Source organism: Mustela nigripes, chromosome 5 (genome assembly GCF_022355385.1).
Source record: "Mustela nigripes isolate SB6536 chromosome 5, MUSNIG.SB6536, whole genome shotgun sequence".
NCBI lineage: Eukaryota > Metazoa > Chordata > Mammalia > Carnivora > Mustelidae > Mustela > Mustela nigripes.
The window spans coordinates 61,758,092-61,784,485 of record NC_081561.1 but is presented as its reverse complement, the minus strand read 5'-3'; the positions used below and the strand labels follow the sequence as shown (position 1 = coordinate 61,784,485).

Genomic DNA, 26,394 nt, shown 5'->3' with positions numbered 1-26,394 from the left:
TTGGTTAAGTAAGCTCTCCACCCAGTGTAGGGCTTGAACTCATGACCCAGAGATTAAAGCATGGTATGCTCTAGCAAGTGAACCAGCTAGGCATGTTCCACTATTTTTAAGAGCTCCCCAGGCGATCATAATATCCACCAAAGCTACAGTCATGGACCCATGGACCCATCGCCTGGTCTCCCTGGAAGGTGTGCCCTGATGGACAGAGGATTTGGTTAGAGGGAGGAGCACAGGAGGGGTGGGCAGGAGAAGGGATCAGCATGAACAAGGGACTGGGAGGAGGAATATGGACCATGGGTTTCTGGAAAACCTGCTGGAATTTTGGATTAATCCCACGGCATCACATGGTGGGGATATTAGTCCTCCTCTCTCCTCCTCATCATGCCCACACCTAGGAGCCAGGAAAGAAAACCAGCAATGGCTCTGCCTCATGCCCCTGCCCCTCTGAGGCATCTGCTGGGGGGTGAGCCATGGGTCAGGAGTGGGTAGTGAGTGTCTAGGCCAGATGCTACCCAGGGAATCCCCAGGGGTGGGGCAGGGCAGGGCAGGGGGCCGGAGAGTTGCCTCAAGCACTGCAGTCCATTCGATTTTGTTAACCGTAGAGACCGGGCTGGGTGTGGTCACCAGGGAATGAAGGGGGACTGCGGCCACCAAAGCTACAAAGCCCCATGTAAGGCATTGCTTTCGAGGGTGTCAGATGTGCAGGGGAGTCCACCCACAGGTCTTTTTCTCTTCACTAGAGCGTTCTGTACCTCTATTTCCTCACTTGGGAATGAGAAACAGAAAAATAAAGGAGTTGTAAGAGTCCGTTAATGATTAATAACATCTTTGAGCACGATGCCATTCTAGGTCTCATTTGAGCTATTCTAGGTCTCATTTGACTGGTGCAGCACGTGTCAAAATACTCAGCCCAGATGGGGTGCCTGGGGGACTCGGTCAGTTAAGCATCTGACTCTTGATTTTGGCTCCTGGTCCTAGGATTGAGCCCTGAGTTGGGCTCCATGCTCAGCTCCGAGTCTGCTTGGAATTCTCTCTCTCCCTCTCCCTCTCCACCTTCCCCTGCTGGAGTTCTCTCTCTTTCTCTCTAAAATAAATGAATAAAATCTTAAAAAAACAACACTCAGCCCTCCCTGCAGCACTAGTAAGCAGGTGCTAGCATAACACTTGCTTTCCAGTGCAAATGGAGGCACAGTGGGGTAAAGCAGCTGGCCCAGGGGTCACACAGCTAGGGTATGTCAGAGGTGGGATTCCAAGCCAAGCAGCCTGGCCCTGGAGCTCCTATTCTTAACAATCTCCTGGCGACATGGCACTTAACTTAGGGCTCAGTTCGCCCTGGCTCTGATGATGTCCCAAGAGAAACTGGCTGGTCGTACCACCCAGGCCAGCCTTAAGCTCATGCTCTAGAGAGTGGACTTCAGCAGTGTCCCCCTCCCCCGGAAGCACACACGCCTCCCTCTGGGGAGCCTCTCCTGTCTGGCTGCCTTTGCCAGAGAGCCACAGAAGGTTCACATTAGAGGGGAAACCGCACCACCATCACCACCCCCCCCAGGCTAGGTGATAGGTTCCCAGCCATGGAGACGGAGGCTGAGAGCAGTGGGACCTGCGCGCCCATACCGGCTGGCCGGGAGGGGACTCCTGTGTTCTCGTGACTGGTGGCTGTTCATTCTCACTCAATAGCTGCCACAGCCTTTCCCCACATCTAGTAAACAAGTGCCTAGCGAGGGCTGCATGCAAGTTAATGTGTGAGGTTTCCAAGGAGACCCAGGAAGCCTTGTCTGAACTCCTCTCCTCCCCAGGGCCAGTCAGGAGAGTCCTCACCAGAGGTCCTTTGATCACCTGTGTCAGCAGAGTTCAGAGGAACAGCCAGGAGACAGGTGTGGCCCTGGGGCAGAGGCCTCAGCCAGTTTACACCCTGCTCAGAGCAGGAGACCCTGCCTGGGGCAAAGAAGGTTCCCAGACCCACACCTGCCCACCTTTTAAGAGAGAACTCCTGAGAAACCCAAAGTGGTCTGCTTGAGAGACTGAGAACATGGATTCTGGAGGAAGCTGGACCTCAGTTAGAGTCCCTACCTCTTCCATGCTGTGTGACTTCAGGCAACTTGCTTAACTTCTCTGAATCTGGATAATGAAAATAATCATTCCTACCTCACTCTAAAGAGTAAATACACAGGACACCTGGGTGGTTCAGTTGGTTGGGCATCTGCCTTTGGCTCAGGTCATGATCCCAAGGTCCTGGGATCAAGTCCCACATTGGGCTCCTTGTTTGGCAGGGAGCCTGCTGTTCCCCCTGCTTGTGCGTGCAGGTGCTCTCTCTCTCTCTCTCTCTCTGACAAATAAGTAAATAAAATCTTTAAGAAAAAAAAAAGTAAAGACATAATAAATGCAACTATTATTTATAGCTAAATTTTCTTAGAATGTTGTTCTATTATAGCATAAAGAAACTAGATGAATATTCCATCAACATATCGTGTGGTTATACTCCCACAGACACACACACGGACGATTCATCTGTACACATGTACCTAGATACCCATCATCTCATCACCATACACACACACACAAACTCCTCTCAATTACACACGCCCCACAGTGAAATATGGAGCAACATTACAGACTCACCAGTACCAGACACTGCTCTACCCTGAACCTTCACAATAGCCTGGAAGGAGGGTACCTTTTCCTCCCTCTTTTTTCAGAGGACAATAGACACCTTACCTACTTATCCACTTGCAGCATCGTGGGGGGTCGACACTTCTGGCAGTTCTGGAAATCCTGACCTCCCTCCCTCAGCATCAGAGGAGGTCTGCCCAATTTCCACAGTCATCTCCAGGGCAGCCCCAAGCTGGGCCCCAAGTGCTGACAGCCCTCCATCCCTAGGACAAAGGCCCAACCTGGCTCTCATGCCAGCTGCGGTTGGGGAAACCCCTGCTATGGGCAGAAACCAAGTTGACTTTGAAAAGGAAGAGACAGAAGCCAGGGGGTGGTTGGGCCACTCCCTGTGGGGGCAGGTGCTAAGTAACTCTATAAAACCCCAGCTAATGATACAATTACAGCCATAAACAAAGCCCCAAGAGGGATGAAGGCCAGAAGCCAGACCCCCAAAGGACAGCCAGCTCTGAAGGGTGGGAGGCCCCTCCTACCTACTTTCAAGCCTTGAGGCTCAAAGGGGGCTGACTGGCCATGGGGGTGGGCCGTAGGTAGGCCCATCATCCCAGGCCCTGGCCCACCCCCTGCCCACCTCTGACTGTGAGTCACCCAACTCTCAGCCCTCAGCAGCCCAGCTGGTTCTCCATGGATTTGGTGCTCACTCGAGGGGGGGAGGGGTCCCCTGCCCCATGCCCTGCACCACCTCCACCGGACCGGAACAGGATTCCCATTCGTCCGCACCTACTAGAGCTGAGTTGTAAGCAGTATTAGCTCCCTTCCAGAGAAGCAGACAGAGCACAGAGTCACACAAACAGCCTCTCATTTATGCTTTCTAGTGAACTAGCGTCGGGGTGTGGGGGACAGGCAGAAAGAAGAGGGCCAAGTGAGTTGCTCATTTTCCTATAGCTGGGGAAACTGAGGCATGGTACTAGCATACCAGCAAACTACCACGCAGGGCTCTCCCCTTCGGCCGCGTCTAAGACCAGCCTTTATTGCTGGCATCTCTCCCCTAGACTGTTATCCGCCTGAGGACAGGGCCTGGAGGCTCTCCACCAGGCTGGGCACACAGAGGGCCTCCGAGCAAACAGGCTAAAGATCCGGGAACTACCTTCCGATCTGAGCCAACCCCTTCTGGCCGCCCAAGAGGAAACCAGAGCCACCTTCCTCCCCCACCAATTGCCAGGTCCTGGGCCAGTGGAATCTTAGACTGGGCGGGTGCAGGGGTCTGAGCCCACATCTGAGAAGTGTCACTAAGGGCCTGCACGGGCCTTGCCCTTTCTCAGCTGGACTAAGACTCCCTCACTCAGGGTGGGGGCTGTGCGGTAATTCACGGACACTTCCTGGGGGCGTAATGCCAAAGGAGGCACTGTGCTCAAATCCAGACCAGAAACAGAGCCGAACCGTCCCCGGAACAGAGCGGCGAGAGAATCCCGGCTGGAGTGGAATGGGGTGGAAAGGACTCCGCAGTGAGCGGCCACCAGGGAACGGGGAGGGGGAGCTGGGGACACTAAGGGCGCGCGTGCAGAGGAGCCCCGCCCCGGGAGCCCTCCCTCCTTCCCCGCGGGCGCGGGGCTGGGGCGCGCCAGGCTGCTGCGGCGCGAACCTGCTCGCGCAAACCGGAGCAGCTCCGGGCAGCGGTGCGTGAAGCCAGAACCCGGGGCCGGGAAGGGGCCGAGGGGCGGGGACAAAGCTGGCAACAACCCTCTCTCTTCGAGGAGGGAAGTGCACGCGCTATGCCCCTGTGGCCGACCAGGGTTTGGGGAGGTGGGGAGGAGACCCCGCGTGGATTTCGAGGGCGGGACGTCAAGGGGTTGGGCGGTACGAACTCCTGGAATAAGGGGGAAGGGGGCGTGTTTTCCGGGATTCTGGACCAAGAAGGTGGGGGTACTTAGGGGCCGGCAGATGGCTGGGAGCTCCGGGGAGCAGAAAGAGGGACGCGCGAAGTGTGAGCTCTGGGGTTGGGGTTCTCAGAGGTCGCGGAGTTAATGCAAAGGGGAGAAGAGCTTAGGATACCAGGGGACGCGCCGCTTCTTAAGACACCGAGGGGGAGGAAGAGACGGGAAGGGAGGGAGGGATGGTACTTCCACCCGCCCCGCTCCAGCAGCCCAGCCCCGGGGGCGTGGCGCCGTCCCGGCCCTCCCACTCCCCGGGACCATCCAGGTTGGGCCTGGCCGGGACGAACTCGGCCCCCGCACGCCTCCCGGGCCTCCGGCGCCCTCCCCCGTACCACCCGCCCCAGCCGCCTCCGGTGGAGAAGGAGTAGGCGCAAGGCCCACACGTCCCTCAAACTTGTTGCAAGTTCACTCCCACGCCTCCCGCCCCTTCGACTCCCAGCTCCCGAGTCGGGAAGGCCCATGCCCGCCCCGGCCCCTCCCGCCTGGTTACATAAGGTCGCGGAGAAGCCGCCCCCGGCCCGGGCCTGCAGTGAGGGGCCGGAGGGGCTCCCGGGCTCCGCAAGCAGCTCCGCTCCGGCCATGTGCGGAGAGTCCCGGACTAGACGGACCGCAGAGCTGGTGTTGGCGCGGCACACACACTCTCTGTCCCCTCTTCAGCCGGCACCCCCATCCACCCACCTGTCTCCCGCACCCACAATGGGGGCGGGGGAGCCTGGGTCCGAGGTTCCGGGCCCTCCGTGCACCCCTTGCCCCCCGGTCCCGCTCACCTAGCTCTGAAGGTCAATCCGTCCGCCGCCTGTGCCCCGCGGCTCTGGCAACTTGTCCCAAGTTCAGGTGTCCGGCCCGCGAGCTGCGCCTGCCGCCCCCTCCCGGACTCCTCCGGCTCCGCGCCACCAGGGAGGCCCGCCCCGTCCGCCCTTCCAGCTGCCGTCGGCGCCGCCGCCGCCGCTCCCTAGGTCCAGCCCGCGGCCGCCGCCTCTGCTGTCACCGAGCCCCGCGCCCGGCGCCGGGGCTCCCCCTGTCAATCCGCACCCACTTCCCGCCGCGCCCGGCAGAGGGCAGCACACGCCCCCGCGGTCCGCCCCGCCCCGCCCCGCCCCTCGCGGGCCGCCCCGCCCCGCCCCGCCCCGCCCCTCGCGGGCCTACCGCGGCGCCCGCGGGGAAATGTAGTCCCTCCCGTCGGCTCCGCCAGGAACGCCGGGGTTTGTAGTCCCACTCTGTGAGCCCTGGCTTGTGTACGTGGCCATGGCTTTTTGACTTGGAACTTAAGTTCCACTTCATTTCTGCCTCTTCTGCAAGTTTTTTTTTTCTTCTTACTCAGAGATGTCACGAACTACAGCTCACTATGATACACCCCGTGGTTTCTCTGACCCCAAGGAGAGGTGTGCAGCATGCTGTCTTTACTAGAGTCTAGGAAAGATGTAGTAGGGTCCCAGATGGTGGGCTGTTGCTATAGAAACCACTACGTGGCAAACCTCAGTTTCCCTCGTGTTTTGGAATGGAGTGCCCGACTTAGATCTTGTCTTTCACCCCTGACCCTGAACATAAGGAGCAAGGTTGAGGTCAGACTAGTGAAGGATGGGGTGAAAGAAATGTGTACAAGGAGCCTACAACCCTCCCATTATGGTTTTCCAGTAATACCCCTCCTCAAGCTTCATCAGTCCTAGCTCCCCCCCCCCCCCGCCCCCCGCAGAAGATTCTAGGTGAAAATGTGATCAGTTTCACTCAGCCCAGACCTTTTGAAGTCCTTCTGGAAATAGGTTCTGGGAGCATCACCCCCCTTCCAGAAGTAGCCATGACTGTCACACGTGTACATGGGCATCTAGCATTTCTCAGAAGCTCCCAGTACAAGCTTGATCACAGGTGAGGAGAAGAAGGCCTGGTTAGTGGGAGGATGGGAGCCCTCATCACAGTGCTAGTGGGCTTGTCTGGGGTGGTTCTGCCGGTCCTTTGGTCCATTAGGTCAGCAGAGCATTTTGGGTTGTGGTAATAGGGCCCCTTGGCGCGTCACAAAGGAATGCCTGCCTCAATGTGGAGAGACCCCAAGCTCTGAGGGGCCCAGGGCCCCTCCCCAAGCCCTGCCTTATGCCCTATCTCTCTTAGAACCTCAGTGACACCCCTCCCCACCCCCACAAACCTCTTAGCCCCTGAGAGAGAACAGGTCCAGCAGAAGCACATCTTCCCCTGACTCCGTCTTCCCTCCCATTCCTGTGACCAGGAGCTGCCTTACAGGCCACATCGGCCCTCGAAAAAAAAAAAACATGCTGACCAACATGCAGAAAAACTATTTATTAGGACAGAAAGCCCCAAAGCCAGAGAAAGAAGGCTGATTCCAGAGAAGTAGCGCCTGCAGGGCTGAGGGTGGAGAGGAAGAAGGAAGCCAGGCATCTAGGTGCTGAGTCTAGGCGGCAGTGGCAAAGCCCACCCTGTTGTTGCCAATGTCGAAGATGGAATAGTAGGACCTGAGGAAGACGCCCCCGAGGATCCACAGGGACTGGCCACTGCTGGAGGGCAGGTAGGTGGCCTGGACCGCAATGGTGCAAACGCCATTTCCCTGCACAACACGGAAGGGCAGCGCTCATTCCTTGGACCGGGCCCTGCTCAGCCCTGAGCCCCAGGCCAGGAGTGCGAAATGCAGAAACGAGGGAGCCAGGCTTGTGACCCCTGGGGGCTCACAGGCCAGCTGAGCCCCAGAGTAGGAGGGATTTCTGCAATGGATGGAAGCAGGCTGTGGTGACCGTCTGCAGTCTCCTCTCCCCAAGTTCCCATCCACCTCCCTTTTGCTCCCCATCTGGAGGAGGTCAGCCTGCTGGCGAAGCCTTGAAGCCAGACCAATTCAGCTTCCAACCTGAGCTTCACCCCGACTAGCTGTGTAGCCTTGCGTCTGTTTCTTAACCTCTCTGGACCTCCAAGTTTTCACTTGTAAAATAGAAATTAGCACCCCCTTCCTCAAATGGTCTGACAGTTCAGTGGGATGGTGTAGGCAAAATGCTTCCCATAGGGCTTACCCTAGTGAGTACACAACCCATACCCCAGCGCCTCTCCACACTCATTAGTAATAGTAATCAATAATAGATGGCACTCTTCTGTTTCGCGGCCTCGTGCCAGTGTAGGGGTTTGGAACCAGTGAAGGCAGAAAATAAAGTGGGGCTCACGAAGAGCTGGGGGATAGCATGTGGTGAGGAGACCCGGTATCTCGGGCCCCCGGCCCCTCCTCACAGCCGTCGCGTCCCTACAGACTCACTGTGAAGACGTAGGAGTGGTAGGGCAGGGAGAAATGCACACCACTGATGAGGAAGGTCAAGGTGGGCAGGTTCTGGATGTTGTTACAGTCCACAGTAAACTGCAGAGAGGAACAAGGCCCCAGGTGCTGCATCGCCCACCTGAGAGGACCTGCCAACCCCCTCCCTTCAGTGCCCTTGATCCCGCTGGGGCCCTGCTTGGTCCCACAGTCCAGTTAGTTTGATCTTACTCCAAAGCCTGAAAAGTGTTTAGCCCATTACTTTGGAAGGGCTGAAGCTCCAAGGAAATTCTGCCCCAATAGTAGCCACCCATTACCCTCCCAGCTCAAGACCCAGCCCCCAGCCCCAGTTCTCCCAGGCCCCCACCCACCCACCTCCAGGGCTTTGGGACAACTAGGAGCAGGAGGCCAAGAGTGGGGCTATTTCCAGAAGAATCATAAATGCCTCCCAGGGGGCCTCTCTGAAAGAAGGAGGATGCCTACACTAGACACACCTGTCCGTACTGGTCAGCCTGGGCCCCTGTAGCCTGCAGAAGGGCGCTCAGGTACTGCTGGGGTACAGTGAGCGGAGATGTGCCTGTGTCCACAATGGCCTGACAGCCCTGGGAGCACCAGCCCGTGGCATGGCCACCAATGAGGAACCTGAATGGTGAAGAGATGAACGCCTTCAGCATCTCCAGCTCAGGGAATCTAGGAAGTTGGCTTTCCCGCACCCCCAAGGGACAAACAGCCACAGCCACAGAATTGTGGTATACCTGGAGGTAAGGACTCTGCAGAGGTCCTTCCAACCATCCCCCTGCCTCACACCATTCAGAGTCTTTTCAAAGCCACCTAAATGGCCATGGAACGTTGTTATTTAAAGTTCCAAGGAAGGTTCTAGAAACGCTGAAAGCCGGTGTCACTGAACGGTTTAACTATGACCACATTAATTCTCCCCCCAAAAAACATCATAGTTTCCAATTAGTAAGCACATAGTGTTGAACCACAGGGTTTAGAATGTTTCAGATTCCAGACCTACCCCATTTACATTGTGCCCACCTCACCCACTTTTCCAGGCTGAGCTGGGCCTTCAGTCTCCAGCAGAGGATAGCTGTGGCTTTGTGGGGGAAGACTTCAGGGGTCTCCTATGTGTACCTCCTAGAAGTACCTACCTCTGTGTGTGTATGTGTGTGTGTGTGTGTGTGTGAGAGAGAGAGAGAGAGAGAGTCTGTGGGTGCATAACATGAAATGCCTCGAAGCCTGCCAGGTCTTCAAGCTCCAGCACAGACTCACTCCTCAATGCCAATCTGCCAGTAGCGCTCCTGGGTGACGGGGGCCCAGTAGATCGGTCCACTGTGCAGGCTGTGGTCTATCCCTCCAAATATGAGAACTGCTCCATTCTGAGAGCTCATGCCTCTGCAGAAGGGAAAGGGAAGGGTGAATCAGGGAAATCGCTATAGAAAAGATTTCCTGTTGAACATTCATCCTCAAAGGGAAATAGAGGTCCTGCCCTGGCTGCAGGCTGGGGGTCCCTAAGAGCATGGCTATGTCTCCCCTCAGACTGGGGTCCCTGAGGGCAGGTCTATGTCTCGCCTCAGACTGGGGTTCCTGAGGGCAGGGCTGTGTCTCCCCCCTCAGACTGGGGTCCCTGAGGACTGGTCTATGTCTCCCTTCTTCAGACTGGGGCTCCCTGAGGCAGGGCTGTGTCTCCTCCCTCAGACTGGGCCCCTAAGGACAACACTGTGTCTCCCCGTCACACTAGGCTTGCTGAGGGAAGGAGTTGTATCCCCCTTTATCACTGCAGCTCCAAGCTGAGCCCCTCAGAATTCCCAGTGCCTCTGGTTCCAGATGCAGGGCCTCAGGGGAAGCTGCTGGCTGTGTGGCCCCCCCCCCCATCCCACACACCCTTCTCTCTCTTCCAGTTCTTGCTACTATTGTCCTATGTCACTGGGAGTCTCACCCTGAGCCCCACTTGTCATTTTTCTGCTGGGACTGGAAGGAGGTAGAGCCTTGGCAAAGAGGAGAGAAGTGTATTCCCTGGTCCTTTCAGCCTCCCCTGGGAGCCGAACCTGAGTGTGGAATTGGGCAGAGCTCCTAAGGGCGAAACTCAGAATGAACTGTAATCAGAGGTGAGACTAAATCAGCAGCATTAGGAACAGGGTGACACTGTTGATAGTCAGACTCAGGAGATTAAGGTGAGAGAGTACATGCTGACTATCTCCAGAAGGTGGCTGGCTAACTCTGGGAGAGGAAAGAAAGTCCCCCACAGGCCACTGACTCCGCCCCCACCACCTGGCTCCCAGGCACCGACATGAAGCGGCTGCATGGCTTGTGTTTGCGGTGAGAAAAACACCCTATTGTGGGCAAACTATGAACCTTGACCAGAAGACTCCAGGACCTGGAGAGAACAATACATCAAAGGAGATGAAGCAATAGATTGTACACGAAAGAAGTGTCCAGAAGGCAGTGAGCTAACTGCAGCTCTGGGCAGGAGATAAATCCAAGAGGTATCCAGAACGAGCAGCCTACTCAAAGCTAAGTTCACCCAGAAGAGGGAACGATTCTGAACTGGTGATGAAACGCGAAGTCTGAGTGGGCTGGGGACAGACACAGAGATGAGGGAAAGGATATGGCTAGGGGGACAGTTGGACAGGAGAGGACAGCCCAGGAGGAAAGTCCTAGACACAGTAGGAGCTGAAGCCAAATGCCTGATGGGAAGCCCCCAACCCCCAAAGCATTGAGCTCACTTGTCTGGGGATGGGGGGAGTTGCCTGGGAGCTCAGGAACACCCCCCCACCCTGCAAGCAGTATCTTACCTGCCCAGGTAGAAGCTGAAGACCGGGCTGGAGAGGAGGCCAGCCTGCAGCAGGCCCTGCAGAGCCGTGGCGCTCCTACCCTCTGCCAGGGCTGGGTAGGCCAGGCCCATGATGCCATCAAACTTGAACTGGAGGAAATAGGGACTTGGCTCGTGCTCACTAAGGCCAAACTGCTGGTTGGGGACCTGAGCGCTCTGGACCTGGAAGGGACACGGGGGATGGGAGAGGATAAGTGGAACTCCACTCACCTCCCCATACCCTCCCCCACAAAGACCCTCGAGGCTCCCTAGTTCATCCCTCCTTCACCCCGGCCCCTTGCCTTCTTCTTCTTCTTCTTCTTCTTTTTTTTAATAAATATGTAATGTATTATTAGCCCCAAGGGTACAGGTCTGTGAATCACCAGGTTTACACACTTCACAGCACTCACCATAGCACATACCCTCCCCAATGTCTATAACCCCACCACCTGCCCCTTGCCTTCTTGATACATCTTGCAAGAGCCAAGTTTTCTCTCAAGTGGCCTTCTCTGGCTGCTGCTGCAGCCACCACCACCCCCCGCCATCTTCTTCCCCCTGACCCCCCTCCCCTGGTTTAAGCTCCTTCACTAAAGGACTAGGTCATCCCCTCCATCAGGGGCACTCAGTGTGCGAAGGGGACGGCATGGAGGGGCACTTGGTGTACTCATCGGCGGGTTTGTACTCAGTAGAGCACTAGGTTTTCTCTGTATTCTCAGGTCGGGCTAAACTCCCATCAGACTCAGGTCTGAGAGCTTCCAGGCCAAGTCAGAGCCCCAGGGACAACTCCCACATCCTGGGGCACAGAGTGGCCTGCAGCCCGGCTCACCCTCAGAGTGTCATAGCCGTAGACGCCACGGAGGCTGCCGCTGCCGTACTGCACGGAGAAGGTCTGCCCGTGACTGGAGTAAGTCGAGGACGCGTTGGGGTTGAAGCGGGAGTGAGTGGCTACAGCGGAAGGAGAGTTTGGGGAGACAGGCCAGCAGGCGGAGGGCTGCCCCCCCGAGTCCCAGCCTGTGCTCCCATCCCGGGGCCCCAGCATCCCAGGACACATGGTCTCGGGGTTCAGGAAGCACAGGAAGGCCTATGTGAGGGTGGCCAGGCTTGGCCTCAAAGCCCCCTCTGACTTGCAGAATCTTTTTTTTTTTTTTTTAAAGATTTTATTTATTTATCAGAGAGAGAGAGGGAGAGAGAGCGAGCACAGGCAGACAGAATGGCAGGCAGAGGCAGAGGGAGAAGCAGGCTCCCCGCCGCGCAAGGAGCCCGATGTGGGACCCGATTCCAGGATGCTGGAATCACCCAGGCGTCCCTGACTTGCAGAATCTTGTGTTGTTCTTTGACCGTGACCCTTGGTAGGTAAGTGGCCTAGAATCCTTCTCTGCTTCCCTGCCCCCTCCTTGCAGATCCCCCCCCGAGAAATCACTCATCATCTGTGGGAGCAAATGAACGTCCAGGGGATCCCTGTGTTCCCTCCACCCTCACCCTGTCAAAAACCTGGACGTGACCAGTGAGGGACTCTTTGGATTAGAAGTGTCAGGACCCAAACCCCCAGGCTCTGGCAGGGACCAAGGCAGCCTTAAGGAGAGGAACTTGGCCTGTCTACAAATACGGCTACAAGACAGGGACCAGCTCTTGCATTGTTCTCCCCTGCGTCTAGGAGACACGCGGTGAGAACTTAGTAAGCAGCGGAGTGGAGTGACATGGAAAGACTGTTGTTGACTTTGGTGAGAGGGAATGGTGTCGTCTACAGGGAACAGAATGGAGCAGAGCAGAGTGGGATGGTTGGAGCTGGGGGGCAGAGGGCGGACTGGAGCAGGTGAAGGAGCATGTGTTGGTGAGAAGGAAGACAAACAGACCACCCAGACCTAGGGCCAGCCTCTTCCTTCGGTCCTGCACATGCCCCTTGACCCTGGCCAAGTACCTGACTCTCAGGATTAAAGCCCTCAGACCCCACCATCTCTTGCCCCTTCCCCCCAAGGCGGTCTGCGCCCTCCCTTGCCAACCACTCTCCCTAGCGAGCCCTGCACTTACCACAGGCCTGGCTCTGGCACTGGACCGAGGGCACCCACAGACTGGAGGATCCGGTATCAAAAAGGACCAGAAAGTTCTGCGGTGGGGTCCCGATGGCGATTTCTCCAAGGTATAGACTCTGGGGGGCCATGGGGCAGGCTGTTAGCTCTGGAGGGATACAGAGACCCTCAGGCCCAGCCTCCTCCTTGGACAGAGCCCTTGCTCTACAACCTGCCACCGAGGAAGAGGCCCAAGCCTATCTTCCGTACTTGCCCAGAACACACAGACCCTCAGTGGGGGCTGGCAGGTGTGAGAGAAGGGAGCAGGACGCAGGCGCCAGGTGGGAGGGTACAGAGAGATAGCTCGGCACACCCCTGGGAGTCCGGCCTCAGTCTTTGGCCCCAAGGAGAGGGAACCCCCACGGAGGGTCAGGACTCACATCCAGATAGGCCAGGGGTTCGTAGACCATGCCGAGATCGCCAACGTGGTACTTCTGGGCAGGGTCATTCTTGTGGGTCCTCAGGAACTCCCCCAGTAAGCCCTTCTCCTTCATGGTTGCACGGACAGGCTCTAATTTCCTCAGGGGGACTCTGAAGAAGGCCTGGCGTCAGGGCAGGGCCCTCCCTACTTCCTACAGCACCTCTGACAGTCCTGGTTCCTCCATCCCTCCCTGCCGTGCCACCTCCAACCGCATCCCTCAGGCCCCAGCCCCCGTGTCCCCTGTGCCCATCACTGTGTCTCTGTGTGTGTCTCCCTCTCGCTCCTGCTCTGGCCCCAGCTCCCTTCGTTTCTCTCTGTCTCTATGTCTCTTTCCCTAGGTCTGTCCCTCTGTTTCTTTCTCCCTCTGCCTCTCTCTTTCCCTCTCCCTCTCTTCAAAGCTCTTCACAGGACTTGTTACACGATTCAGAAAACAAATACCTTCCCTGATGCATGCCCACATCCCATCTCGAGGGTCTACATCCTATCCTGGCCCTTTGCTCTGAGATATCCCATAAATTCCTTCCCTGGAAGGCAAGGAGGACTTTGGCCATTAGCCCTGGCAGGATATGTGCATTGTTTTTGTGTAAGTAAGCTCTACGTCCAGTGTAGGGCTTGAACTCAGGACCCCAAGATCAAAGGTCACGTGCTCTACCGAGTCATCCAGCTAGGCGGCCCAGGAGATATGCATTTTAAGAAAGATTTCAGAGATAGCAGAGTTCACCCCAGTCCCCTCCGGTGGTGGCCCTCCGGCACCTGGTCCTGGATGACGAAGACACAGCATGGGTATGGGGGACAGCACTAGACTGGGACTCAGAAGAAAGGATCCTGTGTCTGCCCTTGCCTCGAATTGTCTGGCCTGGGGCCAGTCACTGCTCTTCTCCCGATGCAGGCGCAGTAGAAGTTGGCCTGGGTGGTCTGGAGCCCAGATCCACCCTGGAATTGGATGAATTGGATGAATTGGATGATGAAGTCTGCACTTCTGCCCCCGATCTCCCTCGGGTTCTCCTCCTTCAAGACCTGCTTGCTGCCATCGCCTCGGAGGTCTCTGTGGGTCCACCCAGGCTCATTCCGGGCTCCAGAAGTCCTGCTCTTTGCATTTCTTTCCCCACCTGATTCCCCATTCCCTCAAGACCCCACTTTCGCCCTCCATTCTGCACGGAACCCATTCACGTTGAGCTTTGAAGACTGATGGTTGCTTGGGCTCGCCGCTTCCCCGGAACTTGCGTATCACACACAGGTTTCTTCGAGGAGCCTTGTCTTCAGCAGGTATCGGCATCGGTCCTCATGGGTGAGACGGGCAGCCGTGTGCAGGCCAGGCACCCTCCCAGGTCCTGGGAGCCACGCCTTCTCGCCCCCTTTCTTCTGACGTCTCTGCAGGTGCACGTAACGTTCCTGCTGTCTCTGCTTACATGCCTGTGCCATCTGCTAAATAAATCGTGGGCCTTAAGGGAGTTTTTAGCAAACATCTGCCTATCCAGAAATCATCGTTCCTTTCTGTGGAAGAAAGCACACCTGCCGTTCAGTGTCTATTTGGACAGCAGTCACCCCGACTCTGTCCCAGGTCCATCTTTTCTCATCAGATGGGGAAGCAGCTGTGCTTTTTCCTTTGCCTGGAAGTGCACCCGCCAGCAGATTAAGTCTTCAGCAAGGCATGTAGCCTGTAGTGAAGGATTATGGGGAACACACCAGGATGCTTTGCTTAAGATAATGAAAAGGAAGCCCAAGAGAGTAAGAAATGAATTAGCCTGCACAATCGCAAAGTGTGTGGCCCCAGCTTTTGCTAACAAAGACAGCATCACTGACACACATTGCTGGGGTGTTTAGCGGATTCAGAGCAGGGAAGGAGAGGGCCACCCAGTCACAGCTGATGAAACCAGACAAACCAGGGGCGCCTGGGTGGCTCAGCCGGTTAAGCATCTGCCTTCGGCTCAGGTCGTGATCCTGGGGTCCTGAGATCGAGTCCCACATCGGGCTCCTTGCTTAGCAGGGAGCCTGCTTCTCCCTCTGCCTGCTTCTCCCCCAGCTTGTGCTCTCTCTCACTCTCTCTATCTCCAACAAATAGATAAAATCTTTACAAATAAAAAAGAAAGAAAGAAAGAAACCAGACCAGTGTCAGAAAGACAAGTCATTCAGTCTAGAGGTTGACCCAGTCCCTGACCCTTCAGAAGAATCCACTACCTCAAGCCCCTTGTCTCTGATTATTTCCCCCTTAAAAACCCTCACTTGCAAACCATCGGCGCATTCGGGACTTTTGAGCATTAGCTCCCCACGCTCCCAGGCAGCACCACACCGATCTTGCTTCATGGCAAAAACTCTGGGTCACATTTCTTATTGGCTTACAGGGCAGGACAAACTCTCCTTTGGTTCAGTTACAGACATTTCATGAGGGCAAAGTTGTAGCTCATCCGACCTCTGAGTCCCCGGCTTACACCTGCTCAGGAAGCCCTCCCTGTCCCAGCGGAAACTCCGGAGTGGAGCCTGGTGGGGAGGCCACTGGCCAGGTTACCCCTCACAGGGCTCCAGACTCCTGCCCGAACTCCTGCTCCAGCAGCCAGGCCCCAGACTCACTTGATAACTGCCGCCTCTAAGAGCTGGAAGCTGACCAAGGCCACCACCATCCACTCCATGATGCCGGTTCCCAACTGGCCACAGAAGAAGGGCTGCTCCAAGTTGGGCTGTTGCACTAAGTGGATGCCTGAGCTCTCCTTCTGCCTTTATACCCCCAGGTCCCTGCCTCCCGGCCCCAGGCAAAAGCCTGACTTCAATCCCAGGTGCACCTGAGCTCCGCCTATCAGCTGTTTCTGGATGTTTTCCTTCTTTTTTTTTTATTTTTTCCAATTTATTTATTTGAGACAGAAGGAGAGCACACAGGGGAAGAGGGGCAGAGTGGAAGGGGAAGCAGGCTCCGCATGGAGCAAGGGGCCTGACGCAGGGCTCAATTCTAGGACCCTGAGATCATGACTTGGGCTGACGGCAGCCGCTTCACTGACTGAGCCACCCAGATGCCCCTGTGTGTCTTCCTTCTTGAGGGTGGCCACAGAGGACTTTTCATCTTGTGCCCTTTTGAATGCAAGCTGTGGGGGCCAAGAAGTGTGAATAATAGGGGTTTCCATTAAGATGCACTGGTGGGGGCGCCTGGGTGGCTCAGTGGATTAAGCCGCTGCCTTCGGCTCAGGTCATGATCTCAGTGTCCTGGGATCGAGCCCCGCATCGGGCTCTTTGCTCAGCGGGAGCCTGCTTCTCTCTCTCTCTCTGCCTGACTCTCCGCCTACTTGTGATTTCTCTCTCTGTCAAATAAATAATAAATAAAATCTATTAAAAAAAAAAAAAAAGAAAGAAAAGATGCACTGGTGAGGGTTTCTTCTTGTCCAGGAATGGAAGCATGATGTGACAGTTCGGGATGAGGGCCAGAGTCAGGTCCATGGAGGGCCACAGGGCCTCCAGAGATGGGTTTCTCAGCCTCCGTACTATTGCCATTTGGGAATTCCTTGTCGGGGGGCTGCTCCGTGCTGTTGAGATGTTTAGCGCCTTCCCTGGCCTCTACCCAGTGATGCCACCAGCAGCCCAAATGTTGTGAACCAACGTCTCCGGGCATTGCCCATTGTACCCTTAGGGGCCCAAATTGTTGAGAGTCACTGGTGCATAGGTGATGCCCTCGGAGGTCTGACTCAAGTCCTGGTTCCCAGCTCCCCCAAACCTTGTGGGAGCCTGATCGGGTGGCTGGGAAATGGGGCCAGTACCTAAGATGCTGGCAATTCCATGGGGGTAGTGAGACGCTGCTGGTGGTGTGATGACGGCTGGAGCCTTAGCCCTGAGGCCAGTGGTGGGGCTGACGTGCCGATGGCTGAGGTCAGAGCTATTTGCAGCAGCTTTGGAGGCTACCCAGTCCAACGGAGTTCAAATTGGACAGTCTGTCATCATAGCTCAGCAGGTGCTCAGGACACACCCGTGATGTAAATCACACTGGCCTCTGGAACAGCTCAGCAACAACAAGAGGCCTGGGGCAGGGGAGGAGGGGAAAGGCCAGACCTTGCCTCTCTTCCTCCTTGTCTCTCTTCTCTAGCCCCACGGAGGCTCTGCCCCTGTCTGTAGTGCTCCTTCCCCCGTTACTGTCCTCCAAGCCGCCATGTGCCCCTGTCCCGCCTGTAAGTGTGGTCCACCTTTTGCCTCTCTCTCTCTCTCTCTACCCCCCCAGCCCAACTTGCTTCCCAGCTACAAGTTTCTCATTAGCTGAGATGACCAGGAGCTGGCCCAATGCCCACCAGCCTAGCACAGGAAAGCTCCCCAGTTTGGGGTGAGTGGAAAAAGTTCCCAAGTTCTCCCCATCTCTGCCACCTTGTACCGCACACGCAGGGCTCCAAACCCTAGTCAGGCCCCCAGGTCCAGGCAGAAGGCCACAGCCAGGCCTGCAAACACGGATATAATCCAGCCATTGGGGGAGATTTGCCTCTGGCTGCCACCAGGCACTGCCCAGCCAGAGCACCAGAGCCTCCCCTAGCCCTGTGATGGGGGAGGGAGAGAGGGCACTAGAGGTCTTCCCAGGACTGGCACAGAATGGGATGGACCTGCCTGATGGTGTCTCAAAGCCAAAGCAGCTCCCATTCCTCCTGCAGCCCCCCAGGGACACGCTGGACTCCGGGATGGAAGGCAAGGAGTGAGGGACTGCACTCCATGGAGCAGGGGGTCCACAGATTCTCTCCCATCTAACGCGTCCAAATTCTGCCCATCCTTCAGTGCCTCTCCCAGATCGGGGGATGTGCAGTCTGAAGACACCTTAGATGTCATCCACGGCCACTTCCTACCAAGGACACCCAAAAGCTTTTGCACAGCAAAGGAAACAATCAACAAAACTAAAAGGCAGCCTACCGAATGGGAGAAGATATTTGTAAACATCTTATCAGATAGAGGGCTGGTATCCATTGCATCATGAGAAAGTGTGTGGGGCCTGGTATTTCGTATTTGTTCCATCAGACAACCCTCACAACCATCCCACAAGTTGGATTATCTTAACCGGAGGCCATTTCAGCCATCTGTATCTCAAACAGCTGGAACCTGAACTCTGTGTACAGACAGGGAGAAATAGACTGATTATTTCCTCTCTGTTCTATGGACTAACATACTCTCGCTCCCTGGACACAACTCACCTGACTGGCTTACGTGGAAAGTTGGAGTGGGGCTGTGTGGGATGGTGGGGGGCATGTCACATGGCCACCCAGGTGCAGGAAGTGGAAGAATGGGGTAGGATCTCTGGGTCAACTGGAAGCCGGATTGCAAACCGCACTAGGCCCTTCCAGCTTCTTCTCATTCCTGCTTTGCTTCTGTCCCCCACCCCCTCTCCCATTGCACACCGGCTTTCTCCTCATTACTGACCACAGCCAGCTGACTTGCACACTTCCAGAGAAAGAAGGAAATCAGCATTCCCAGACGAATTCCTTGAATCCCTGACCCACTCCCGGACCAGCCAACTGCAGCCCACAGCAGGGCCCTGAGAGAACCTGGAGGCTCCCTTGGGAAGCATTATGAAGGGTGCAGACAGAAGGCCCAAGAAGCAGCGAGGGATGCTTCCAGGCAAATCTCAGAGATGTCCACATACCTGTATTTCTTATGATATATGGACCCTACCACGAACTCTTCCTCACCCCTCTTTGCACAAATTAAAGAATGAGACGGTCACGGGTGACATGCAATTCCCTTGAGAAGACCAGTGTCCACCACTTGTTGACCCCCTGTCCCCAGCAATACACTTACCCTTTCCCAGCGGAGCTTCCCTGACTGGGAGTGGGGATAACATCAGCCCCCAGGCTTGCGGCAACCATCTAATAAGGCCTGTGATTGTGAAAGTTCTAGCAGGGGCAGGCCCCCAAGACCTTGCAGCTGAGTCGGAGTCTCTCTCTTAATGGATCAGGGCTGGCGGCGGGGCTGAAGAGGAAAAGGGACCTGGGGAGGCACAGACAATGTTCTGTTTCTTGACCGGGGCTCCCCTTACGAGGTCTGTTGAAGTCAGCAGAACTCACGTTCTGCACACCTTTCTGTGTGCGTGTAGTACTTCCAATCATGTTTTATAAAGTCACCATGGGAGCAGGGGGAAGAGAAGAAAGGAGATAGGACACCCGTCCTAGGAGAGCCCCTCCTCCGAAATGAAGAAGGGAGGGGTCCCTGCCAGGGAGTTCCCAACTGATGGGGACCCGGCAGGGTGGTCTGTGATACCACTGTCCCCAGCAGGGAAGAAGAGATGCCCTCACAGGAGATAAGGACCAGCATGTATTCTGGGTTGATCATAATAAATTTATTTATTTATTTTTCATGACATGAGAGTTTATCATGAAAGTAAATTAAACAAACAAACATACAGTATGGCTAGTGGTGGCAAAGGCAATCTGGTAGCTTAAGGCAAGTTTTAATGGAGACGAGTTTAGACATATGATGCCGTGATGTGATTTTTTAAAAATATAGATTATGGAAAAATATCAAATTGTATCAATAACTTAATAAAAGTTTTCAAAGCCTGCACTCGTGGAGAAAAAAGATCTTAACTCTGGCATTAAGAGAGAAGCAGCAGTGTGCTGAATGATAGGAAAAGTCAAATATTTATGGAAGGATGACAATATGAACATTTAATAGCATTTCTTCTTAATTACTGGTGGGAAAAAGCCCCTATCTGGAAGCAATAGAGAAAAATGTATTATCATCATCATGTTATTTTTAAAAAATTACGTGCAGGGACGCCTGGGTGGCTCAGTCAGTTAAGTTTCTGTCTTTGGCTCAGGTCATGATCCCAGGGTCCTGGGATCGAGCCCTTCGCCGGGCCCCCTGCTCAGCAGGGAGTCTGCTTCTCCCTCTGCCTGCCACTCCCCCTGCTTGTGCTCTCTTTCTCTCTCTGATAAATAAATAAATAAATAAATTAATTAAATGCAGAAGTCAAAAACCAAAAAGCTCTGGGGTAAAGTAATCTTAAAATACCATTTCGAGGGCCACTTAAAAGGTGATTACCTCAGGGGAAATGAGGGCCCTGATTATGTAAACACGTTGAGTTCACAACACCAAAAACCAACCAAATTCATTCATAGTCCTTAGTTACACAAGATCAGCACAGTCTCTTATGATGCATTATTGTTTATAACAATTTAAACACACTCTTTACCATGCATGACTATAAATATGTAAAAATATTGACTATAAATAGGTAAAATCAGATATGTAAAAACATATCTGAAACAAGAAATGTTTATGAATTAGAAGACCTATACACATTGAAAGTCACTCCCCCCATCAGTCAAGTATATATACATATATATGCATATGTGTATGTGTTTTATTTGATGACCTTACCTACCCAAAGGATACAAACATAGTCATCCAAAGAGCATCTGATCCCCAACGTTTATAGCAGCAATGTCCACAATAGGCAAACAATGGAAAGAGCCCAGATGTCCATTAACAGATGAATGTATAAACAAGCTGTGATATACATGTGGTAGATAGACAGAGAGATAGATAGAACTATTACCCAGCCATCAAAAAAATTGAAATCTCAACATTTGCAAAATGTGGCTGGAACTAGGGGCATTATGCTGAGCAAAATAAGTCAATCAGAGAAAGACAACTATCATATGTGGAATTTAAGAAACAAAACAGAGGATCATAGGGGGAGGGAGAGTAAAATAAAATAAGACAAAATCAGAGAGAGAGACAAACCATAAGAGACTCTTAACCGTCAGAAACAAACTGAGGGTTACTGGAGGGGAGGTGGGGGGATGGGGTAGCTGGGAGATGGCCATTAAGGAGGTCATGTGATGGAATGAGCACTGGGTGTTATACGCAACTGATGAGTCACTGAAATCTACCTCTGAAATTAATAATACACTATATGTTACTTAATTGAATTTAAATAAAATAAAAACATAAATGCGGTGACCTTATTCAGACTTCAGTTCCTTTTCTGAATTGACCACGTCAGTTTTTCAAACCCTTTAAAATAATACCATTCTGTTATGATAAAATACATTTTTGCAAAAATTCAGGAATGTAATAACATTTAATGAATGCAACCATGAAAAATATTTGTAAAGAGGTACCAATGACTTATCACTTTTTCCAGTGCTGTATGCAAAAAAAAAATTGCATTCAATCTGACAGTGAGTCATTTTTTAAAATAGTCTTATACTACTTCATTTCAAAAGGTTCTATTAATAGTCCTTTTAGAAAATACCGTATGTATAACCTGTGAGTTTTTTCGCAGAATAATTAATGAAGAAAATGTACCCTCTGCACAGATGAACATTTTCTCTCTAATCTTATCACCCAGTATTGTTTTTACAAAAGCAAATATTATAAAATACACTTAAAAGCAGCTACCTTAAATACGATTTTAACACAAATTACTGTGGTAGCTGATTCATCAATATCTCCAGTTGTTTTTTAAAAGTTATTTATTTATTTATTAGAGAGAGAGAGAGAGCACACACGAGTGGGTGAGGGGCAGTGCAGAAGCAGAGGGAGAGAGAGAGAGAATATCAGATTCTGTGCTGAGCATGGAGTCCGACTCAGGGCTCAATCTCACAACCCCGACATCACGGCCTGAGCCACATTCAAGGGTCGGATGCTTAACCACCTGAGCCACCCAGGCACCCCTTCAATATCTCCAATTTAATATGCTGTTTCATACATGAAGAAGCTCCACTATCCCTTTTGGGTTGACTTTTTTAAAATCCCTGAATAAAACAGAAGGCAACCTTGTACTTTAGGCGTTTTCGTAGAGTATTACCATCTACGGAGAATATCTCTGCACAGACTCATGATCACACAACAGAAAGTAAAACAGATCTGGGACAGACTAGATTTAACACCAGCTGAAAATGTTTATGTTTAAGGAGGAAAGAAAAAGAAGCTGATTAAAAAGGATACAGCAAGGGCTGCCTGGGTGGCTCCATGGGTTAAGCATCTGCCTTCGGCTCAGGTCGTGATCCCAGGGTCCTGGGATCGAGCCCCACATTGGGCTCCCTGCTCGGGGGAGATCCTGCTTTTCCCTCTCCCTCTGCCTCTCACCCCTGCTTGTGCTCTCTGTCTCTCTGACAAATAAATAACAAAACAAATAAAATCTTTTTAAAAAAAAAAGAAAAAGGATACTGCAAGAGAGAGTCCAAGATAGCGGAGGAGTAGGAGACCTTAATTTTGTCTGGTCCCAGGAATTCAGCTAGATAGCTGTCAAACCACTCTGAACACCTGCGAACTCAGCCGAAGATAGAAAAAAAGGAAAACAGCAATTCTAAAAGGATATTACAGCTTTAACAACTATAAACTTTGTGATAAAAGGCTGTGGCAGGGGCATCTGGGGAACTCAGTCACTTATGCATCTGACTCTTGGTTTTGGCTCAAGTCATGATTTCAAGGTATTGAGATGAGCCTCCACCCTGGGCTCCACGCTGGGCCAGGAGCCTGCTTAAGATTCTCTCTCTCCTTCTGCTTGCCACCCGGCACTGAGGTACATGTGTTCTGTCTCTCTCAAATAAATAAATAAATAAATAAAAGTAAAAATAAAAGGCTATCGTAGACAGCTCCACACCACAAGGCTTCTAGCTTACAAATAATTCAAATGCAATGCCATGGACTACAAAAACTGGGAAACAATTAACTGAACGTCGCTACCTAAAATGCAGCTGTGTAACCAACACATCTAAAATTCTAAAAGAACAACTGATCTGGGGCCGGGAGCAGGGGGAAGAAACCCTCTGATGAAAATTTTAATTTATTGACTTGCTTTTAAATGACATAAACTTTTAAATTAAAATGGAGGATGGGGGTGCCTGGGTGGCTCAGTGGGTTAAGCTGCTGCCTTCGGCTCAGGTCATGATCTCAGGGTCCTGGGATCGAGTTCCGCATCAGGCTCTCTGCTCAGCAGGGAGCCTGCTTCCTCCTCTCTCTATCTCTCTCTGCCTGCTTCTCTGCCTACTTGTGATCTCTCTCTGTCAAATAAATAAATAAATAAAATCTTTAAAAAAAATAAAAATAAAAATAAAATGGAGGATGAAAGGAGCTTTCCAAGCAGATAGTCTCAGCTCACTAAAATCATGCCAACAAGATAAGCCTGCAGAGAAAAAAATTTCAAATTATTAGCTGCATGCCTACAAATTTAGAAACACAGGTATTATATTCACACTGCCAAAACCATGGCAGTGTGTGATGCCTTGTTACTAAGGCTGAGGACAAGACCATAGTACCTCCAGTGACCAGAGTTTCTGGTCTTTCAGTGACTCTTTCTGCCAACTAGAAACAATGTATATGCAAAGCTGGGTGGGCACACCTGCTGTGCTGCTACTTAACAAAGGTGAAGGTCATCACCGTCACCTAAATTGGAGCCAGGACTAGGCTTTTATGGTTTCTTGACATCCAGTTCCTCCCGATGGCACCTGCTTGGTCTTCTAACCCACACCTCCTTCTCCAAACCTCTTCCAAAGCCTGTTGTGCTAACACATCCGCCGGTGGGGCACGCTCCTCGTCAGACCCCAGGCAACCCCTACCATCCAGTCTCTAGAGGTCAGTGCAGTCTTTCCAGATAACAAGACTCCGTTCAGAATCGTGGGAGCCTTCCCACATACCTTGCCACATCCTCCCGGCTAGGTGTGTCGTGTTCTCCTTGCCAGCTGGCTAGAAAACCCTGCAGAGACAGACTGGCTCCTGGGGCCACTAAAGTGATTTCCTAGTGGCTGTCAGGGCAGGTGTTCTGGAAGCATGCCTGGAGATCCTCATGGGGCCTGTTCCCGAAGCTCATGTACTTATTCTCACATTCGCAACTCAGCTTCCTGATAACTCGTGCTTGAGTTCTTGAACTTGGGTCTCTGGTTAGGAACAAGGCATGGCACCTTTCCCATCCTGAGACTGAGCCCTTGGTCTCCAGGCTTGCGGGACACCTGGGGGTCTGCTCCACACTGACCAGCTTGACTACAGTATATTTAGTATAGATGTATCACAAACACATCACACCCATGATTTCACGGACACCGAAGGGTAGGAAGGAAGGACTCCTAAGAGAGGAGGGTCAGGAAGCAGCACAAATGCAGTCTGAAATCCTTGCCTCTTGGGCACCTGTCCCCTGGGCTGGGCACCTCAGGGAGGGGCAGAGCCTGTAGTTAGTTCCCCGAGGGCCCAGGGCCCCAAGGCTGGGGTCTCTAGGGGTTAGATTTGTCCTCCTCTTTCCCCTGACCTTAACTCCCTGGCAAGGGATAGTCTGCTAGAGATGAAGTCCAGCCAGGAACCCCAGCCTCTCCCCACACCACCGAGGCCCTGTCCAGGGGTGGTTATGTCCATTGGAGCACACCGTCAGCCATCCCACCCAGTGGGGGCTCCCCATCCATGGCTCAACTTCCTCCCAAACTGACCGGACCCCCTTTTTCTCAAACCCCAGCCACCTGCCTGTTCCCCAAAGCCAGAGCCCACAGAGCCACTTTATTTGGGGTGTCCTAGCTCTCAGCCCTGAGAAGCTGGATTTGGCTGGAGTTAGTGATAAGTAGGGGCTCTCCAGCTTCTATGAGACCCAAAGAACCAAGGTCATGCCTCCAACCGGAGAGATAGGCAGAGACAGTCTACACAGCTGTGGCCAGCTCCCCTTGTAGTTGCCCATGCCAGACATGGAGTATAGACCCTCAGGAAGGCATCATCTGGGAAACACAGGGGCCAACTGCTCTCCCAGGGAGGAAGGTACTGCACGGACCTGGAGGAAGAGGACTGAGGCGCTCACCAGGCAAGTCTGGCTGGGTTAAGGCAAGAACCTGAGCTCAGAAATCAGAGAAGCCTGGGTTCAAATCCCAACCCACCTCTGCTAGCTCTGTGATATCGGGCAAATCACTTGACCTCTCTGAGCTTCCGTATCTGCATCCCTTGAAGGCAGAGGGGAGGAGATAATGTGCCTCACTGTTGAATTCTGCACCATGAATGTTGAAAAGAGTAGGGAAGAGTGGCTCTGGCAGGCAACATAGCACCTGCAAAGGGCCTGAGGTAGACAGATGATATGATAGAGCCATGAGAGAGAAGGGGGCCTACTGAGGGAAGCAGAGGCTCAACCACCAGAGCTGAGGCCTTCAGGCTTTTTTTGTTTTGTTTTGTTTTGTTTTTGTACCACGGTTAGAAATGTATTTTACACCATAACCTTACACACATGCATATAAAACATACCGGAAACAAAACCTCCCATACAAAACTTCAGTCCATGGTACATGTGTGCACCTTAGTTTTTCTATTTCCTTTCTTTCTAAAGTGCTGGTTTCAATCAACAAAACTGATTTCTAAAGGGCCGGGAGCTGCAATTTGAGAAACAGTGATGTACATGGCATTGAGCCCATGTACGCACATGCACACGCTCACAAGCACACACACAGCCTTGTATGCCCAGCTGCCATTCCACACATAAGCGATTAATCCCAGGTTTTTGGAGAGCAGGGTGGTGTCCCTTCCATCCTCCATGTCCCTGGTGGAGGAAGTAGAGAGGTTACTCGCTGTGTATTTGTTCATGAGGAGCAGGGTGGAAGGCTGCAGGAGAAGAGGGGCATAGCCCACCACGTTTGGAGGAACCTGAAGAGGACCTACTGCCCACCATGCCTCTTGCTCTGGCTTCAACCCATTCCCTGGGCAATTAGAATGAAGACCCCTCACAGGTAGTCAGTATCAAGTCTCAGCTTTAGAAAAAGCTGAGGGGGGCACCTGGGTGGCTCAGTGGGTTAAAGCCTCTGCCTTCGGCTCAGTTCATGATCCCAGGGTCCTGGGATGGAGCCCTGAGTCGGGCTCTCTGCTCAGCAGGGAGCCTGCTTCCCTTCCTCTCTCTCTGCCTGTCTCTCTGCCTACTTGTGATCTCTGTCTGTCAAATAAATAAATAACATCTTTTAAAAAAAAAAAAGAGAGAGAGAGAGAGAGAAAGAAAAAGCTGAGGGATCATTTGCAGGAGTGAAGGTCGGACCTGGTCTTGGGGCTGTTACCAGCATTTGAAGAGTAAGTGCCAAGGAGATTGCTTTGAATACCTTCTGTCTGGACGTGGCTTTGTAGGTGTGCTGGCCTTTCCTGTGTGAGTCTCCTATTTCTTCCTAGCAAGGCTTTCAAAAGTAGGGATTGAGGCCTTTCCTATGGGTCTCCCTGAGGGCTGGGCTGTGTCTCCACCCTCAGACTGGAGTTCCTGAGGGCAGAGCTGTGTCTCCCCTCAGACTGGGGCTCTGTGAGGGCGGGGCTGTGACTTCTGCCCTCAGATTGGGGCTGACACTCCCCAAAGCTATCCCTATTGATTTCTTGGGTGAATACTCCCTTTTCCAGATTCTGAGGAAGGAGTCTGG

The 26,394-nt window shown here is 53.1% G+C and overlaps 2 protein-coding genes and 1 pseudogene across 2 annotated transcripts in view; all 3 read right to left on the bottom strand.

Moving 5' to 3' along the window:
• TFEB (transcription factor EB) overlaps window positions 1–5,484 on the bottom strand; it is a 54,481-nt gene extending 48,997 nt beyond the window's left edge. The window contains exon 1 of the mRNA XM_059400503.1: window positions 5,309–5,484. The gene's annotated coding sequence lies outside the window, so the exon portion shown is untranslated. The remainder of the gene's footprint in view (window positions 1–5,308) is intronic.
• Window positions 5,485–6,874: 1,390 nt separating this feature from the next.
• On the bottom strand, window positions 6,875–15,708 carry PGC (progastricsin). Its single transcript, XM_059399082.1, has 9 exons — window positions 15,650–15,708; window positions 13,041–13,191; window positions 12,623–12,740; window positions 11,421–11,539; window positions 10,578–10,777; window positions 9,055–9,177; window positions 8,277–8,424; window positions 7,786–7,884; window positions 6,875–7,095 (listed from the first exon to the last, which is right to left on the bottom strand). Exons 1-9 carry the CDS (start codon window positions 15,706–15,708, stop codon window positions 6,943–6,945), a joined length of 1,170 nt encoding a protein of 389 aa, XP_059255065.1. The 3' UTR covers window positions 6,875–6,942.
• A 7,688-nt stretch (window positions 15,709–23,396) lies between these two features.
• On the bottom strand, window positions 23,397–25,537 carry LOC132018640 (core-binding factor subunit beta-like; annotated as a pseudogene).
• Between the last annotated feature and the right edge of the window lie 857 nt (window positions 25,538–26,394).